The sequence below is a fragment of the Cetorhinus maximus genome, chromosome 1 (genome assembly GCF_964194155.1).
Source record: "Cetorhinus maximus chromosome 1, sCetMax3.hap1.1, whole genome shotgun sequence".
In the NCBI taxonomy this organism is placed as follows: Eukaryota; Metazoa; Chordata; class Chondrichthyes; order Lamniformes; family Cetorhinidae; genus Cetorhinus; species Cetorhinus maximus.
In genome coordinates, this window is record NC_135879.1 from 247970427 (window position 1) to 247990665 (window position 20239).

General features: G+C 44.7%; 1 protein-coding gene across 1 annotated transcript in view; it reads left to right on the forward strand.

Annotated features, from left to right (window-relative positions):
* The window catches only part of LOC144680096 (disintegrin and metalloproteinase domain-containing protein 12-like), a 268407-nt gene that overhangs the window by 153231 nt on the left and 94937 nt on the right, over nucleotides 1-20239 (forward strand). The window contains exons 14-16 of the mRNA XM_078541258.1: nucleotides 1154-1246; nucleotides 6315-6510; nucleotides 16210-16318. Coding sequence (XP_078397384.1) covers nucleotides 1154-1246; nucleotides 6315-6510; nucleotides 16210-16318 — 398 coding nt within the window. The remainder of the gene's footprint in view (nucleotides 1-1153; nucleotides 1247-6314; nucleotides 6511-16209; nucleotides 16319-20239) is intronic.

A 20239-nucleotide genomic window follows, 5' to 3' on the forward strand; every position in this document is an offset into this window, starting at 1 on the left:
ATTCGTTTTCAACCATCCTACCTTGGAATTTATTTAAATTGGAGAGAGACTGCAGAATGCTGCGGTACAGAGGGATCTGACTGTCCTGGTACATGAATCACAAGGAATGTTGGCAGTTATTGTAGGGGGAACGGAATATAAAGGTAGGGAAGTCTTGCTACAACTCTGTAGGGCCTTGGTGCGACTGCACCCAGAATACTGTGTACAGCTTGGGCCTCCTTGCTTCATGAGGGATATACTCACATCGAAAGTACATTTTACAAGTACATTAAGAGTAAGAGGATAACTAGGGAAAGAGAAGGGCCCATTAAGGACCATAGTGGTAATTTGTGTGTGGAAGACATAGGTAGGGTTCTAAATGAATACTTTGTGTTGGTGTTCACAAGTGAGAGGGATGACGTGGGTATGGAAATCAGGCAGACAAGGTTCATTACTTTCCTGCCAAATTCTAGCCTGACCATCTCCTGCCAGGCAGGTGGCCTGTGGCAATATTCACCCACAGTGTGGAGGTGACAGCTGCGGAGATGGGCTGTGGAAGCAGGCGGCGAGATTTCATTCCTGCCCCAGTTACGTGCCGACGATTAGGTGGGTTGGTGGAGAGGGGCGGTGGGGGAGTGGGGGACATGACTCAGGACACGGTGTGGACAGCCGCGAGTCGGGACCAGGCTCCTGGCTCCTGGTATGCCGACCTCCCCAGGCTGCTGTGATGAGGCAGGAGGTTCTCTTCCCTCGAAAATGAAGGAGGAGACCTCGGCAGCAGACCAAGCAAGTCTGGCTGGAGGTAGCACAGGAGCTGAGGAGCCATGGGGGTCATGCTGGATCTAGCCCTGCAACAACCTTCTCTGCTCTGCCAGTGTGAGTGACAGACGTCAGTGTTCCTCGTGCCGTTTGCCAGTGTGTGGATGTGCCGGTGCAGATGTTGGGATTTTGGAGCCGGCTAGCTGGTGGGAATAGCTAGAGCCCTGTACAACTCTGTTTCTCTCTCCACAGATGCTGCCTGACCTGTTGAGCATTTTCAACATGTCTTGTTTTGTTTTTGAGATTTCTGGTTTCTGTAGTATTTTGTTTTTGTGTTTGAACCAGTGCTGGTCTTCTCTCCGTTCTGAAACGTTGCTTCAGTAACCGGTCTTTTCTGTGTTTGTTTTACCCTCAGGAATGTTCGGATCCCTGCTGTGAACCATTGACCTGTAAACTCAAGCCTGGTGCAAGCTGCTCGTCCACTGGGACCTGCTGTAAGGATTGCCAAGTAAGATCTCATTGGATCACTCTTCAAGGCTCTGCAGTGGGCTTTGGAAACTAGAAATCGAAACGGAACATGCTGGAAAAACTCAGCAGGTCTGGCACCAGCTGTGGAGACGGAAACAGAGTTAATGTTTCGAGTCTGCTATGACCCTTCTTCAGAACCAGATTTCCGAAGTTTGGCATTCTGAAGAAGAGTCATACGGACTCAAAACGTTAACTCTGTTTCTCTCTCCACTCCTCTCATACTGCCAGGCCTGCTGAGTTTCCCCAGCATTTTCTGTTTTTATTAACATTGCGGACAAATTTTTGGCACCAAGGGCATCTTTCGATGGTGCGAGATCTCCTCAGATGAGGCTAGAAATCTGCAGGGAAATGGAGCTGGCCTCCCAGGGAGGTTGGGAATTGATGGGAGAGGGACGATGGCATTCGGAGTGAAAGGATCAACGATTGGGTGAGAGGGTGAGAGTCAGGAGGAGAGGGATGAGGTCAGTCAGCGGAGTTAAGATGTTGACAATCAGGAGGGGCTTAGAAAAGGCTTGTCCTTGGGAGGGGAGGAGTTCAGCCATCAGGAGGGGAGACATACCTAAAAATGAGGTGTCAACCGGGTGAAGCTATAACACAGGACTACTTGCTTACCAAACAGCATAAGCAGCAAGTGATACATAGAGTTAAGCGATCCCACAACCAGTAGATCAGATCTCTGCAGTCCTGTTACATTCAGTCATGAATGGTGGTGGATAATTAAACAACTCACTGGAGGAGGAGGCTCCACAAATATCCCCGTCCTCAATGATGGGGAAGCCCAGCACATCAGCGAAAAGATAAGGCTGAAGCATTTGCAACAATTTTAAGCCAGAAGTGCCAAGTGAATGATCCATGTCATATTTGGGTAACATATGAGCATGGATAGAGCATTGGCTCACTAACAGGAAACAGAGAGTTGGCATAAACGAGTCATTTTCAGGTTGGCAAAATGTGACGAGTGGTGTGTCACAGGGATCAGTGCTGGAGCCTCAACTCTTTACAATTTATATAACTGATTTGGATGAAGGGACCGAAGGTATGGTGGCTAAATATGCTGAAGAGGACATAAGGAGTCTGCAAAAGAATGTACAAGTGAAGTGAGTTGGCAAACATTTGGCAGATGGAGTATAATGTGGGTATATATGAACTCCACTTTGACAGGCAGAGTGGAAAAGCAGCATAATAGTTAAATGGAGAGAGATTGTAGAACTCTGAGGTACAGAGGGACCTGGGTGTCCTGGTACCTGAATCAGCAAAAGTTAGGATGTAAGGTACAGCAAGTGATTAGAAAGGCAAATGGAAAGTATTGCAGGGGGAATTAAACATAAAAGTAAGAAAGTTTGCCTTGCAAAGTCCTCCTTACTAACATCTGGGGGCTAGAGCCAAAATTGGGAGAGCTGTCTCACAGACTAGTCAAGCAACAGCCTGATATAGTCATCCTCACAGAATCATACCTTACAGATAATGTATAAAATGACACAGCCAATGGTAAAGGCTGAGTTGTTCAAATCCTAGAGGGAAACTTGAAACAACTGTCATAACCCATGTTTGCAATTTGTATGTTTCGAGATGCAGGCTTTCAATTCAGTAGTAGTAAGACCACCAAGTCTCAAAAGATTTTTATAAAACTAAATTAAACATTTATTAATACAAGAATGATTCTAAGCACATACATACGTCTACAAAATTACTACTATAGTAACTACAAAAATCCCCTAATTAACCTGACTCTCAGTTACTCCCCAGTTAAGGTAACAGTAAATCTCGTAGATTTAAACAGACACTTGGCAAAGCACACCCTGGACACTCACATTCAAAATGAGTTTCTTTCAGCTCTGGGTCCTTGCAGACAGCAGCTTGAGGCTTACAGGCTGGAGGCTTCTCACACACACCTTACTCACAATCTCCTTTCTCCCATATACACATCTTTCTCTTTGAATGTAAATTTTCCATTATATCATTAGGCTTATATGTGGAGGCAGTGGCATAGTGGTATTGTCACTGGCCTGGTATTCCAAAGACCCGGGTAAAGGGTCTCAAATCCCACCACGGCAGATGGTGAAGTTTAAATTCAGTAAAAATCAGGAATTAATAGTCTGATGATGACCATAAAACGATTGTTGCAAAAAGCCCATCAGCAGGGAAAGAAATCTGCTGTCCTTACCTGGTCCGGCCTACATGTGACTCCAGACCCACAGCAATGTGGTTGACTCTTAACTGCCCTCTGAACAAGGGCATCTAATGCTGGCCTAGCCAATGACGCCCACATCCCATGAAATAATTTTTAAAACTCTCCTTTCATCCCACTCATTTTATTAGTAAGCTGAAAACAATAAACACATTGCTTGGTGTCTTCTAGCTAGGTATAAGATTTCACCCGCAGTCTTGAATGGTTTCTATTAACAAATGTAAATTTACACTTTCCCTTCTATCCTCCTTACGTTTACCTAATTAACATCAAAGCACCCAGACTAGCCGGCTTTAATCCAATAAAGACACACACACATACACACATGGACACAGACCCTACTAGAACTCTATTTTAAAATAACTTCCGATAACGTTATTATATAATCTTGATAATGTCCCAGACTCCACCATCACCATCCCTGGGTATGTCCTGCCCCACCAGCAGGACATACCCAACAGAGGTAGCGGCACAGTGGTATACAGTCTGGAGGGAGTGGCCCTGGGAGCCCTTAACATCGACTCAGGACCCCATGAATTCTCATGGCATCAGGTCAAACATGGGCAAGGAAACCTCCTGCTGATTACCACGTACCGCCCACCCTCAGCTGATGAATCAGTGCTCCTCCATGTTGAACAACACTTGGAGGAAGCACTGAGGGTGGCAAGGGCGCAGAATGTACTCTGGGTGGGGGACTTCAATGTCCATCACCAAGAGCGGCTCATTAGCACCACTACTGACCGAGCTGGCTGAGTCCTAAAGGACATAGCTGCTAGACTGGGTCTGCGGCAGGTGGTGAAGGAACCAATAGGAGGGAAAAACATACTTGACCTCATCCTCACTAACCTGCCTGTCGCAAATGCATCTGTCCATGACAGTATTGGTAGGAGTGAACACTGCACAGTCATTGTGGAGACGAAGTCCCGCCTTCACATTAAGGATACCCTCCATCCTGTTGTGTGGCACTACCACCGTGCTAAATAGGATAGATTTCGAACAGATCTAGCAACTCAAGACTGGGCGTCCATGAGGTGCTGTGGGTCATCAGCAGCAGCAGAATTGAACTCAAACACAATCTGTAACCTCATGGCCCAGTATATCCCCCACTCTACCATTACCATCAAGACAGAGGCATCAACCCTGGTTCAATGAAGAGTGCAGGAGGGCATGCCAGGAGCAGCACCAGGCATTCCTAAAAATAAGGTGTGTACCTGGGGAAGCTATAACACAGGACTACTTGCATGTCAAACAGCATAAGCAGCAAGTGATAGACAGAGCTAAGCGATCTTAAAACCAGTGGATCAGATCTAAGCTCTGCAGTCCTGCCACATCGAGCCGTGAATGGCGATGGACAATTAAACAACTCACTGGAGGAGGAGGCTCCACAAATATCCCCATCCTCAGTGATGGAGGAGCCTAGCACAGCAGCTCGAAAGATAAGGCTGAAGCATTTGTAAAAATCAATTTCAGCCTCCTCCTCCGGGGCTCCCCAGCATCACAGGTGCCAGTCTTCACCGATTCAATTCACTCCACCTGATATCAAGAAATGGCTGAAGGCACTGGATACTGCAAAGGCTATGGGCCCTGACAATATTCTGGCAATAGTACTGAAGACTTGTGCTCCAGAACTTGCTGCGCCCCTAGCCAAGCTGTTCCAGTACAGCTACAACACTGACATCTACCCGGCTATATGGAAAATTGCCCAGGTATGTCCTGTGCAGAACAAACCCAATATGGCCAAGTACAGTCAGTTTACTCTTGATCATCAGCAAAGAGATTAAAGGTATCATTGGCAGTAGTTTCAAACAGCACATTGTCAGCAACAATGACACTCAGCTGCAGACCTCATTACAGCCTTGGTTCAAACATGGACAAAAGAGCTGAACTCCCGAGGTGAGGTGAGAGTGACTGCCCTTGACATCAAGGCTGCGTTTGACCGAGTGTGGCATCAAGGAGCCCAAGCAAAACTGGAGTCAATGGGAATCAGGGGGAAAACTCACCGCTGGTTGAAGTCATTCCCAGCACAAAGGAAGATGGTTGTGGTTGTTGGAGGTCAGTCATCTCAGCTCCAGGACATCACTGCAGGAGTTCCTCAGGGTAGTGTCCTCGGCCCAACCATCTTCAGCTGCTTCATCAATGACCTTCCTTCCATCATAAGGTCAGATGTGGGAATGTTCGCTGGTGATTGCACAATGTTCAGCTCCATTTGCGACTCCTCAGATACTGAAGCAGTCCATGTGCAAATACAGCGAGAACTGGACAATATCCAAGTGCCAAGTAACATTCGGGGCACACAGGTGCCAGGCAATGATCATTCCCAACAAGTGATCGGGAGGGGGAGGTGGAGAGGTCAGTGATCGGGAGAATGGGAGGAGGTCAGCAAGGGGAGGAGAGATTTTCGATTGGAAATGCTATTGGAGAAGGCAAGGCAGGGGCTTCGGACTAGGAGAGGCCGAATGTTTCCTGAGGTTTGTGTTTATCACCATGTGGTTTGTAAGGAGAGCTCTAAGAATCACTTACCCTTGGGGGGTGCCGAATTGCTCTCCCCTCCATTTCACTGCAGCTTTCTGGATTATTTTCCCTCCTGCCAAGGCTCAATTGCCGGATTTAGTGAGTTGAGTTTTATCATTGTCACAGTGGGGCCTGAGTCCAATGCTCGAACTATTGGTTACTGTAGCCTGGGTTCCTTGTACACTCCTGACCCCTGGATCCTGATTGTCAACCTCACCCCAAACACTCTAAAGCTAGACACATCACATAAAACATACCTGGATAGCGGGGAATTTACAGATTTGCTTTCAACTCACTCCTACCCCTCCCAGAAAAATACCCGTTAAACCATGAGTGCTTTGTTCTGCAGTTTCTTCCAGCAAGTACCGTGTGCAGGCCGTCAGCTGGAGAATGTGACTTACCAGAATTCTGCACAGGAAACTTCTCGCGTTGCCCCATCAATATGTATCTGAAAGACGGCCACACATGCAGCGAGGGAAATTTATACTGCAGCGGTGGAATCTGTCTGTCTGCAGATAGGCAGTGCCAGGAGGTCTGGGGTGAGGGTGAGTACAGAATCTCCCATACCCTTACAGCACAGTTACACACTGAACACGAGAGAATGGAGAACACAGAGTGATCACAGAACTGGGGTGAATTGCTAACAGAGTGCTAAATTCGGAAATGTGGTGCGAGTGGGAATTGGGTGCAGAGGGGAAAAGAGGTACTGCTTTCTATTCACAGAAAATGCTGGGAATACTCGGCAGGTTAGACAGCTTCTGTGGAGAGAGGAAACAAAAGTCACTTTTCATCAGAACTGTGGAGGATCACACCTGACATGTTCACTTTGTTTCTCTCTCCACAGACACTGCCTGACCTGCTGAGTGTTTTCCTGTATTTTCTGTTTTAATTTCAGATTTCCAGCATCCACAGGATTTTGTTTTTGGGTCTTTTGCTGTTTATTCATTTTTCAAACCTCCAGTGTCTGGTGAATACTTCTTATATCCATTTAAGTCTTAAATTCATTTCTGTTAAATTAGTCAATATCCTTGTACTATTTTAATAGATAGAGGCACGGCAAGGCATCTGAGTCCCATGGAGTGCGCATCCTGTTCCACGTGGGAACTCAGGAATACTGAATAACCATATGTCTAAGAAGTATTGTTAGCTGGGGGAGCTCAAGATCCAGATTTCGGAGCTTGACCAGGGGCTGGAGTCACTGTGGTGCATCCAGGAGGCTGAGAGCAGCATAGAAAGCACTTTTCTAGAGGTGGTCACCCCATAGCTTATGAGAATTTAGAAAGAGAGGGAATGGGTGTCCAATGGTCAGTCATGGAGACAACCGGGGTGCCATTACATACAGGGTATATGGTACAGACTAGTGGGAAAAATATAGGGGAACCCATTTGCAGGGAAGTTACAGAGAGCTTCAAGAAGCACGGAACAATTATAATGGCAGCTTCAATTATCCTAAAATTGCCTGCATTAGTAACATGGCATAAACTCTTTAATCAACGAAAATTGTTCATCTTCAAGGAAGAATTTATGTTTTTAGAAGACACTGTCCCTTAATGGGTTAATGTAAGGATTTTGATTGCTGCTGTTCCTGGAAAAGACAGCATTTCACAATGAAAAGGTAATGAACCAGTTTTAAAGAATCTGGTAACCTCTTGACCCCGATAGATTGTTTACAAAAGGGTCACATGGTGGTTTATGGTTCTGGAAGAGAACCATGCCTGGAAAACTGTTTTAGAAACAGGTTTTGGTTTTGGGAACAAAAAGAAGGATCGACTGCTTGTGTAAAGAAGACCACAGTGCGTTACAGTCCAGAGCCAGTCCACAGCTTGGTGAGTAGAAGCTGCTCCTAAGTTGCTGTATGTGCGAGAATTGAGTATCTGCAAATGTTCCTCGGGTCTGCCTGAAAAGTAATGCAAGAATCATCGATTGTTTCACAGACCAGTGCTCAGAAACCAACCATATAATCTGGACGCCATTTCAAGGACTCCAGCATCTATGCTTTTCCCTTGAACCTTTGTTGTTTAACCTTTTGGCAGAATTCCTCTGTTTTATTTATTTATCTATTTTTTGGTGTGCCTGTGTGAGAGAGTTAGGGTATTTAGAAAGAGTAATTGTACTTCCACATTTCATACCATATATTAATAAGCTTGGCCTTCTACTTGGATGATAATGTGGTGAATTGGATCAGCAAGTTTGCTGATGACGCTAAGATTGGAGGTGTTGTGGACAGCGAGGAAGGCTTTCAAAGCTTGCAGAGGGATCTGGACCAACTGGAAAAATGGGCCAGAAAATGGCAGATGGAATTTAATGCGGAAAAGTGTGAGGTGTTACATTTTGGAAGGTCAAACCAAGGTAGGACATACACAGTAAATGGTAGGGCACTAAGGAGTGCGGAGGAACAAAGGGATCAAGGCACAAGTTAGACCACACCGAGAAAACTGTGAACAATTTTGGTTCCCTTATCTAAGGAAAGATATACTGGCATTGGAGGCAGTCCAGAGAAGGTTGATCCCGGGTATGGAGGGATTTTCTAATGAGGAGAGGTTGAGTAGGTTGGGCCTGTGCTCATTGAAGATTAGAAGCAGAAATCTTCATTTAAATTTTTAAAAAGTGCTTGAAATGGTCGAGTAAAACACTCAGTTCACAGAATCACAGAATCTCACAGTGCAGAAAAGGTCCTTCGGCCCATCGAGTCTGCACCGACACGTGAGAAACACCTGACCTACCTACCTAATCCCATTTACCAGCACTTGGCCCATAGCCTTGAATGTTATGATGTGCCAAGTGCTCATCCAGGTACTTTTTAAAGGATGTGAAGGAACCCACCTCCACCACCATCCCAGGCAGTGCACTCCAGACCATCACCGCCCTCTGGGTAAAAAAGATTTTCCTCACATCCCCCCTAAACCTCCTGCCCCTCACCTTGAACTTATGTCCCCTCATGACTGACCCTTCAACTAAGGGGAACAGCTGCTCCCTATCCACCCTGTCCATGCCCCTCATAATCATGTACACCTCGATCAGGTCGCCCCTCAGTCTTCTCTGCTCCAACAAAAACAACCCAAGTCTATCCAACCTCTCTTCATAACTTAAATGTTTCATCCCAGGCAACATCCTGGTGAATCTCCTCTGCACCCCCTCCAGTGCAATCACATCCTTCCTATAATGTGGTGACCAGAACTGCATACAGTACTCCAGCTGTGGTCTCACCAAGGTTCGATACAACTCCAACATGACCTCCCTACTTTTGTAATCTATGCCTCGATTGATAAAGGCAATTGTCCCATATGCCTTTTTCACCACCCCACTAACATGCCCCTCCGCCTTCAGAGATCTATGGACACACACGCCAAGTTCCCTTTGTTCCTCAGAACCTCCTAGTGCCATGCTATTCATTGAATACTTCCTTGTCAAATTACTCCTTCCAAAGTGTATCACCTCCCACTTTTCAGGGTTAAATTCCATCTGCCACTTATCTGCCCATTTGACCATCCCACCTATATCTTCCTGTAGCCCAAGACACTCAACCTCACTGTTAACCACCCGGCCAATCTTTGTGTCATCTGCAAACTTATTAATCCTACGCCCCACTTAGTCATCTATGTCGTTTATATAAATGACAAATAATAGGGGACCCAGCACAGATCCCTGTGGTTCGCCACTGGACACTGGCTTCCAGTCACTAAAGCATCTCTCTGTCATCACCCTCTGTCTCCTACAACTAAGCCAACTTCAGCTGAATTATCCTTTCGTCTTTCTTCCTGAACGAGGGTTATCAAACACAGTGCCAGCTAATTGGAGTTTGACACTTTCTTCTTGCCTTTGAACTGCCTGCCCTTCTGCAGAGTATTATTTAAATGGTGATATATTGGGAAATGTGGATGTACAAAGGGATCTGGGTGTCCTCGTACACCAGTCAATGAAAGTAAACAGGCAGGTGCAGCAAGCAATTAGGAAGGCAAAAGTTATGTTGGCCTTCATTGTAAGAGGATTTGAGTTCAGAAGTAAGGATGTCTTACAGCAGTTATACAGGGCCTTGGTGAGACCACACCTGGAGTATTGCATGCAGTTTTAATCTCCTTACCTAAGAAAGGATATACTTGCCATAGAGGGAGTGCAGCGAAGGTTCACCAGACTGATACCGGGGATGGCAGGACTGTCGTATGAGGAGAAATTGTTTCGACAGGGCCTGTATTCTCTAGAGTTTGGAAGAATGAGAGGGGATCTGATTGAAACGTATAAAATTCTAACAGGGCTGGACAGACTAGATGCGGGGAGGATGTTTCCCCTGGTTGGGGAGTCTAGAACCAGGGCCACAGTCTCAGGATATGGGGCAGGCCATTTAGGACTGAGATAAGGAAACATTTCTCCACTCAGAGGGTGGTCAACCTGTGGAATTCTCTACCACAGGAGGCTGTGGAGGCCGGGTCACTGGGTATATTCAAGAAAGAAATTGTTAATTTTTTGGATATGAGGGGCATCAAGAGGTATGGAGAGAAAGCCGGAATATGGCGTTGAGATAGAGGATCAGCCATGATCATATTGAATGGCAGAGCAGGCTTGAAGGGCCGAATGGCCTACTCCTGCTTCTAGTTTCTACGTTTATATGTTTCTTGATTTTCTTGTTTTGACCTATGAGCATGTGATCGTGTTACCACAAAATCTAGAAACAATCCAGGACGTTCTCTCTGTAACACCTCTGTTGAAACCACTTTGGTAGGCTGCTCAACTACCATAGCCATCACCCAAATCTGTGACCCAGCTATATCATTACCCAAAATAAATTGAACCCCTGCAATGGGGAATTTTTCCACTCCTCCAACAATAACTTCACCTGTATTTCATTTACTCTTTAACTTTATCTTCCACAAGGGGTTAGGTTTAGCATCTCCGTGAACTGCACTCCTGCAACACTCCCTCTGAACAACATATATCACTATCCTACAACATTAAGGATTGATTAGCCCCTGTGTCTCTTAAAATTTAACACCTTTACCTACTCCACCCTGTACACATGGAAAGACTTTCCCTTCACATACGAAGTCTTTAAACATTTCTGCAACCTGCTCCTCTGAATTCTCTTGGGTAAATTGTGAACACATTCCCACTTCTTTACCGATCACTGATTCTCCCTGTTTTACCTGTACACAAATGATTGTTTTCTCCTGTGCCTGAACCTCAGAACCCACAGTACTTTTATTTCCAGGACTTTTCTGCACCCCAATAATTCCAACAGATTATTCCTGTAATTTCCAACACACTGACTTCGTGTGCCCCACTGTATTATAATGAAAACACCTCAATTTTCGAATGTCACTCCTCCCCTCAGCACCTTCCTTTTCATCCTGAGAAAAAAACTTCCTGGGAATTTGCAGCGACTTCCCTGACCACCCACCTTCCTTTCCTCTTCCCAATTTTCCGTCCTTTTCGGATTTAAGAGGGTGATGGAGAAAGGGTTTAGCTCCATGCTCTAACTCATAATCATCAGTTCTCTCTGCTGTTTGTCTTACCATTTGAACCCTCTGTTCCCCCACATGAGTTCTCACTACCAAAGGAATTGAAACTAAATTCTTCCAAAAGAATTACCTCTCTAAGAGCTGCATATGTTGTCTCTATTTTTAACGCATGTATCCACTGGTCAAAATTACTTTGTTTTACTCTCTCAAACTCAATATAAGTTTGCCGAGGCTGTTTTCTAATATTCCTAAATTTCTGCCTGTATGCCTCAGGAAACAACTCATATTCGCTCAAAATAGCCTTTTTCACCACATCATAATTCATCGATGCCTCTTCTGATAGTGAAGCATATACCTCATGCACTCTGCCCACCAACCTGGATTGCAGTAACAATGTCCAGTACTCCTGTGGCCATTTCATCTGTTTAGATATCTTCTCAAATGAAATGAAGAATGCTTCAATATCTTTTCTCTCAAACTTAGGAAGAGCTTGTACAAATCTAAACATCTCCCCACTGGGTTTTAGGTTAAAGGTTTTTCATCATCAGAACTCTCCTCGGAATCTGAGATCTCCTTTTTCACTTCCATCCTTTTAAGCAGGCATTCCCTTTCTCTTTCTTTCCATCATTCCCTTGCTTCTCTTTCTTTATCCTTTTCTCTTGCCTGAAATTCCAATTTCAGCTTTCTTTCTCCTGTTTTTCTGCTTTCTCCCTTTGAAATGCCCTTTCTCTTTCCTTTGCTTCGAATTCAAGCTTTTTCAGTTCCTTCGCTTGTTCAAGTTCAAGTTTCTTCATTTGTAACTGAAGTTTCACTCCCTCCAGCTGTGACTCACTAGTGTCAGGTTTCACTTCCAACTGTAGATGCTGTGCTGTACTTTTAACTACATCTGCTTTCTTTACCCCGACAGGTAACCCTAATTTTAACTCATCTGCCAACTCTGTTACTCTTGGATACTTTTTGTAACCCAATCAGAGTCATATCTTCTACTCCCAGATAAGTCTTAGCAATTGGCAAAGCCATCTTGCAGCCTCACCACTTGTAAAAAAAAACCTCACCAACTCCTGAATTCAAAGTGCTTCTTGTACTTGTCACCTTAAGATTCACCAATTCCAAACCAATGAAGGAATTACAAATATTATCCTGCCAAGAGCCCCCAATTGTTATTGCACAGCAGCTGGTAGAGGCTGAGCTGTTTATATCCCAGAAGGAAATTTGAATAACTGCCATAACCTATATTTTCAATTGGTATGTTTGAGATGCAGCTTTGAAACAGAAATGAGACCACTGAGCCTCAAGAGGTTTTCTTATATATGAAACTAAATTAAACATTTATTAACTTAACAAAAAATTAAACACATACACATGCCTATAAATTACTACCATAATAACTTTTAAACAAATCCCCAAATTAATCACCCCCAGGTAAATCTTCACCAAGGCAACAATAACCCAGAGACTTTAAACAGGCACCAGGGAAAGCACATTTGACCCTATAAATTCAACATGAGGTTCCTTGCAATTTGGTTCCTTTGCAGACACAGTTGTAAGCACTGGTTAGATCTGAAATGCCTCTCCCTTACACACACAATCTCCTTTCTGTTTATACCTAGCTTTTCCTTTATTCAACAAATGCAAATTTACACTTTACCTTCTACCCTCCCTACGTTTCTCTAATTAACATCCCAAACTACTATACTTCAAAACACCCAGACTAGCCGGCTTTAATCTAATTAAGACACACACAGTCAAACACATAGACACAGACCCCACTACAATTCCATTTTAAAAATTATTTCCAATAACATTATAAATATTAATATCTCTTCATGACATGCAATCACATCCTTTCTGTAATGATGTGACCGGAACATAGTAATACTTATGTAGTACTCAAGTTGTGGCCTAACTAATGTTTTATATCCTTACAGCGGAGCCCCCCATGCTCTTATATTCTATACCTCGGCTAATAAATGAAAGGATTCCATATCCCTCCTTAACCAACTTATCAACCTGTCCCGCTACCCTCAGGGATCTGTGGACACTCACTCTAAGTTCCTCACTACCTCTACACCTTTCATTTATTTATCTACACCTCTTATTTATTGTTTATTTCTTTGCCTTGTTTGACCTCCCCAAATGCATCATCTCACACTTCTCTGGGTTGAATTCCATTTGCTGCTTTTCTGCCCACCTGTCTAGTTCATTGGTATCTCCCTGCAGTCTACAGCGATCCTCCTCACTATCAACCACACGGCCAATTTTTGTGTCATCTGCAAACTTCTTGATCATTCCCCCTATATTTACATCCAAAGAATTAATATATACCACAAAAAGCAGGGGACCTCCGGAACCCCACTGGAAACAGCCTTTCAGTCACAAAAACATCCAGTGACAATTACCCTTTGTTTCCTGCCACTGAACCAATTTTATATCCAGCTTGTTACATTCCCCTGGATCCCACGGGCTTTTATTTTTTTTAACTAGTCTGCCATGTGGGACCCTGTCAAGAACCTTGCTAAAATCCATGTAGACCACATCAACTGCACTACCCTCATCAACACTCCATGTTACTTCCACAAAAAAATTGAGTAATATTAGTCAGACACGACTTTCCCTTAATAAATCCATGCTGACTGTCCTTAATGACTCCATGTCATTCTAAGTGACAGCTTATCCTGTCTCTCAGAATTGATTCCAATCATTTGCAAACTACCGAGGTCAGACTGACTGGCCTGTAATTATTCAGTCTATCCCTTGCTCCCTTTTTAAACAAAGGTACAATGTTAGCAGACCAACATGGTTGTTGAAGTGTTCAACATGGAGAAGCACTGATTCGTCAGTCAAGGGAGGGAGTGATAGGTGGCAACCAGCAGGAGGTTTCCTTGCCCATGTTTGACCTGATGCCATGAAACTTTGTGAGGTCCGGAGTCGATGTTGAGGACTCCCAGGGCAACTCCCTCCCGTCTGTATATCACTGTGCCACCAGCTCTTCTGGGTCTGTTCTGCTGGTGGGACAGGATATACCCAGGGATAGTGATGCTGGTGGCCCGGGACATAATCGCTTAGGAATGATTCCCTGAGGATGACTATGTCGGGATGTTGCTTGACTAGTCTGCGAGACAGCACCCCAGATGTTAGTAAGGAGGACTTTGCAGGGTTGACCGGACTGAGTTGGCCGTTGTCGTTTCCCATGCCTAGGTCGATGCTGGGCGGTCTGTCCAGTTTCGTTCCTTTCAGATTTGGTAGTGGTTTGCTAGGCCAAATTCAGAGGGCATTTCAGAGTCAACCACATTGCTGTGGGTCTGGAGTCACATGTAGGCCAGACCAGGTAAGGACAACGGATTTCCTTCCCTAAAGGGCATTAGTGAACCAGATGGGTTTTTATGAAATAAACAATGGTTCCATGGTCATCATCAGACGTTTAACTCTAGATTTATTAACTGAATTTAAATCCCACCAGCTGCCTTGGTGGGCTTTGAATCCATGTCCCCAGAGCATTAGCCTGGGGCTCTGGATTACTAGTCCAGCAACATTAACACCACCACCTCCCCCAGCTGGAATCTGAAACGCGGGGGCACAGTCTGAGGAGAAGGGGGCCGATTATTTAGGAATGAGATGAGGAGAAATTACTTCATTCAAAGGGTTGTGTATCTTTGGAATTCTCTACCCCACAGGGTTGTGGATGCTCCATCGTTGAATACATTTAAGGCCGGGATAGACTTTTGCTCTCTCAGGAAATCAAGGTAGCAGGAGGGAAAGTGGAGACTATAGACCATAAGACATAGGAGCAGAAATTAGGCCATTCGGCCCATCGAGTGTGCTCCGCCATTCAATCATGGCTGATAAGTTTCTCAACCCCATTCTCCCACCTTCTCCCCGTAACCTTTGATCCCCTTACCAATCATGAACCTATCTATCTCGGTCTTAAATACACTCAATGACCTGGCCTCCACAGCCTTCTGTGGCAAAGAATTCCATAGATTCACCACTCTCTGGCTAAAGAAGTTTCTCCTCATCTCTGTTCTAAAAGGTCTTCCCTTTACTCTGAGGCTGTGCCCTCGGGTCCTAGTCTCTCCTACTAATGGAAACATCTTCCCCACATCCACTCTATCCAGGCCTTTCAGTATTCTGTAAGTTTCAATCAAATCCCCCCTCATCCTTCTAAACTCCATCGAGTATAGACCCAGAGTCCTCAAACGTTCCTCATATGTTAAGCCTTTCATTCCTGGGATCGTTCTCGTGAACCTCCTCTGGACCCTCTCCAGGGCCAGCACATCCTTCCTGAGATACGGGGCCCAAAATTGCTCACAATATTCTAAATGTGGTCTGACCAGAGCCTTATAAAGCCTCAGCAGCACATCCCTGCTTTTATATTCTAGTCCTCTCGAAATAAATGCCAACATTGCATTTGCCTTCCTAACTACTGGAGCTGAATGGTGGAGAACCTCGACAGGCCATAGGATTTACTCACGTTCCTATTTCTTATGTTCTTATACACTTCAATCTCCGCATGTGGCTGGGAGACATTTTTTTAATGATGAGCTGAAGCACCTGTAAAGTTTCATTTTGTTACAGGTGCTACATAAATATGAGCTGTTGTTGTATTCTAGTTAATCTCTTTGTATCTCGTCTTCTCTCCATTTCAGACCTCCTGTTTTTCTGTAGCTCACATTCTCCCGTCCACTGCTTCCTCCTCATTCAGAGCCAGCAGGGCAAGATGCTCCTGCGGTGAGGATAAGTCAGGACTTACAGCCTGTAATCTCTGTAATTCTCCCACTTTCTATCTGATAGGTGCGACATCTGCTGAACATACTTGTTATCGATTTACAAATAAAGGAGGAAATGAATTTGGGAACTGTGGCAAGGATGAGCATGATGAATACATAAAGTGTAAGAATGAGTAAGTTTGGCTGAAAATACCAGGATTTTTATACTAGAAGTAATTGAGAAGATTGTGCTTTATTACGATTTAATAAAACATGTAATGACGTTTCGTACAGAAAAATCAGGAATATCTGCTCACATTATCAAAATAAATTGAACCAATAACAAGAGGCCTTCACTAATATTGATTGATAAGGACCTGGGGTGATTGAATTTTTTAGTTCTCAGGTGATTGGGAAAATGTGTGTGTGTGTGCGCAAAGTGTGTATTTCTTTCTTCATTCACGGGATGTGGGCTTCGCTGGCTGGGCCAGCATTTATTGCCCATCCCTAGTTGCCCTTGAGAAGGTGGTGATGAGCTGCCTTCTTGAACTGCTGCAGTCCATGTGGTGTAGGTACACCCACCGTGCTGTTAGGGAGAGAGTTCCAGGATTTTGACCCAGCGACAGTGAAGGAATGGTGATATATTTCCAAGTCAGGATGGTGAGTGACTTGGAGGGGAACTTCCAGGTGGTGGTGTTCCCATCTATCTGCTACCCTTGTCCTTCTAGATGGTAGTGGTCGTGGGTTTGGAAGGTGCTGTCGAAGGATCCTTGGTGAATTCCTGCAGTGCATCTTGTAGATGGTACACACTGCTGTTACTGTGCATCGGAGGTGGAGGGAATGAATGTTTGTAAATGGTGCCAATCAAGCGGCTGCTTTGTCCTGGATGGTGTCAAGCTTCTTGAATGTTGTAGGAGCTGCACTCATCCAGGCGAGTGGGGAGTCATAGAATAGTCATAGAGGCCTACAGTACAGAAAAAGGCCCTTTGGCCCATCGAGCCTGCGCCAGTCAAACAAGTACCTAACTATCCTCATCCCATTATTCCATCACACTCCTAACTTGTGCCTTGTAGATGGTGGACAGGCTTTGGGGAGTCAGGAGGTGAGTTACTCGTCACACGATTCCTAGCCTCTGACCTGCTCTTGTAGCCACAGTATTTATATGGCTGGTCCAGTTCAGTTTCTGGTCAATGGTAACCCCCAGGATATTGATAGTGGGGGATTCAGTGATGGTAATGCCATTGAACATCAAGAGGCGATGGTTGGATTCTCTCTTGTTGGAGATGTAACCTGGCACTTGTGTGGTGCAAGTGTTACTTGCCACTTGTCAGCCCAAACCTGGATATTGTCCAGGTCTTGCTGCATTTGGACATGGACTGCTTCAGTATCTGAGGAGTTGCGAATGGTGCTGAACATTGTGCAATCATCAGTGAACATCCCCACTTCTGACCTTATAATGGAAGGAAGGTCATTGATGAAGCAGCTGAAGATGGTTGGGCCGAGGACACTACCCTGAGGAACTCCTGCAGTGATGTCCTGGAGCTAAAATGACTGATCTCCAACAACCACAACCACCTTCCTTTGTGCTAGGTATGACTCCAACCAGCGGAGAGTTTTCCCCCCGATTCCCATTGACTCCAGTTTTGCTCAAGACCCATGATGCCACACTCGGTCAAATGCTGCCTTGATATCAAGGGCAGTCACTCTCACCTCACCTCGGGAGTTCAGCTCTTTTGTCCATGTTTGAACCAAGACTGTAATGAGGTCAGGAGCTGAGTGGCCCTGGCAGAACCCAAACTGGGCGTCAGTGAGCAGGTTATTGCGAAGCAGGTGCCACTGACAGCACTGTTGATGACCCCTTGTGGAAGTGTGTGTGTGTGTGCGGCTGGGTGTAGGTATGAGGGGGCATAATGTAAGAACATAAGAAATAGGAGCAGGAGTAGGCCATTCAGCCCCTCAAGCTTGCCCCAACATTCAATAAGATCATGGCTGACCTGCCCCAGGCCTCAGCTCCTCTTTCGTGCCAGCTCCACATATCCCTCAATTCCCAGATATTTCAAAAATATACCTACCTCCTCTTTAAATACTTTCAGTGATCTAGCCTCCACAACTCTCTGAGGTAGAGAATTCCAGACATTCACTATCCTCCGTGAGAACAAATTCCTTCGAATCTCAGTTTTAAAAGAGTGTCCCCTTATTCTATCACTATGTCCCCTAGTTTGAGATTCCCCCACTAGTGGAAACATCTTCTCAACATCTACCCTGTCAAGCCCCCTTAGAATCTTGTACATTTCAATAAGATCACCCCTCATTCTTCTAAACTCTAATGAATAAAGGCCTAACCTGTTTAGCCGTTCTTGATAAGTCAACCCCTTCATCCCAGCAATCAGCCCAGTGAATCTCTTTTGAACTGCCTCCAATGCCAGTATATCCTTTCTTAAATACAGGGACTAAAACTGTACAGAGTATCCAAGTACGGCCTCACCAACACCCTGTACAGTTGTAACAAGACTTCCCTATGTTTAAACTCCAACCCCCTAGCAAAACAGGCCAAAATTCCATTTACCTTCTTAATTACTAGCTGCGCCTGCACGCTAACTTTTTGTGTTTCATGCACAAGAACACCCAGATCCCTCTGTGCTGCACTTTTTTGGAGTCTCTCTCCATTTAAATAATAGTCTGCCTTTTGATTCTTCAAAGTGCATGACCTCACACTTTCCTACATTAAACTCCATCTGCCAAGTTTTTGCCCACTCATTCAACCTGTCAAGATCCCCTTGCAGATTCCTTATGTCCTCATCACAATGTGCCCTCTATATTTTTTGTATCATCAGCAAATTTGGATACATTACACTCTGCCCCCTCTTCCAAGTCATTAATATAGATAGTAAATAATTGAGGCCCTAGGACTGATCCTTGTGGCACTCCACTAGTTACATCTTTCCAACCTGAAAAAGACCCATAATCCCGACTCTGTGTTCTGTGTTAACCAATCCTCAATCCATGCTAATAGATTACCCCATACTGTGAGCTCTTATCTTGTGCAATAACCTTTTGTGTGGTATCTTATGGAAAGCCTTCTGGAAATCCAAATACACAACATCTACCGATTCCCCTTCATCAATTCTGTTCCCGGGTAGGTTCTGCAACGTATTTCTCTAAGAAGCAATCCCTGATGCACTCGACAAATTCATCCTCCATGTTACCCCTGCCAATCTGATTTGTCCAGTCAATATGCAGATTAAAATCACCCATGACAATTGTAGCACCCTTCTTCCACACCTCCATTATTTCCCGATTTATACTTTGTCCTACAGTGAGGCAACTCTTCGGGGCCTATCCCACCTATGACGACTTACCCTATCAATAAAAGTTGTTATGGAAAAGGATGGGCCAGAAAACAGAGTTCTAAATTGGGGGAAGACCAATTTTAATACGGTCAAATATAATTTGGCCAGAGTGGACTGGGAGCAGCTGCTTTTAGGTAAATCTGCGCCAGAGCAGTGGGACTCATTCAAGAAGGAAATAGGGAGAGTGCAGGGCCAACATATTCCAGTAAAGACAAAGAGTGGGACCAACAAATCCAGGGAACCCTGGATGTCAAGGGATATACAGGATCGGATAAAGAGAAAAAGGGAGGCTTATGGCAGATACTGAGGGCTCAAAACAGTGGAAGTCTTCGAGGTGTGTTGGGGGGAACTTAAAAAGGAAATTAGGAGAGCAAAAAGGGTTCATGAGAAAACATTGGCAGGTAAAATATAGGGAAATCCAAAGTTATTTTACAAGAACATTAAGAGTAAGAGGATAACTAAGGAAAGACTAGGGCCCATTAAGGACCATAGTGGTAATTTGCATGTGGAAGAGAAAGGTAGGGTTCTAAATGAATACTTTGTGTCGGTGTTCACAAGTGAGAGGGATGACGTGGGTATAGAAATCAGGCAGAAGGACTGTGATATAATTAAAGAAATTAACATAGAAAGGGAGGAGGTTCTAAGTGGTCTGGCAGGCTTAAAAGTAGAAAAATCTCCAGGCCCGGATGAAATGTATCTCAGGCTGTTGAGTGAGGCAAGGGAGGAGATAGCAGGGGCGCTGGCAATAATTTTCAATACCTCTCT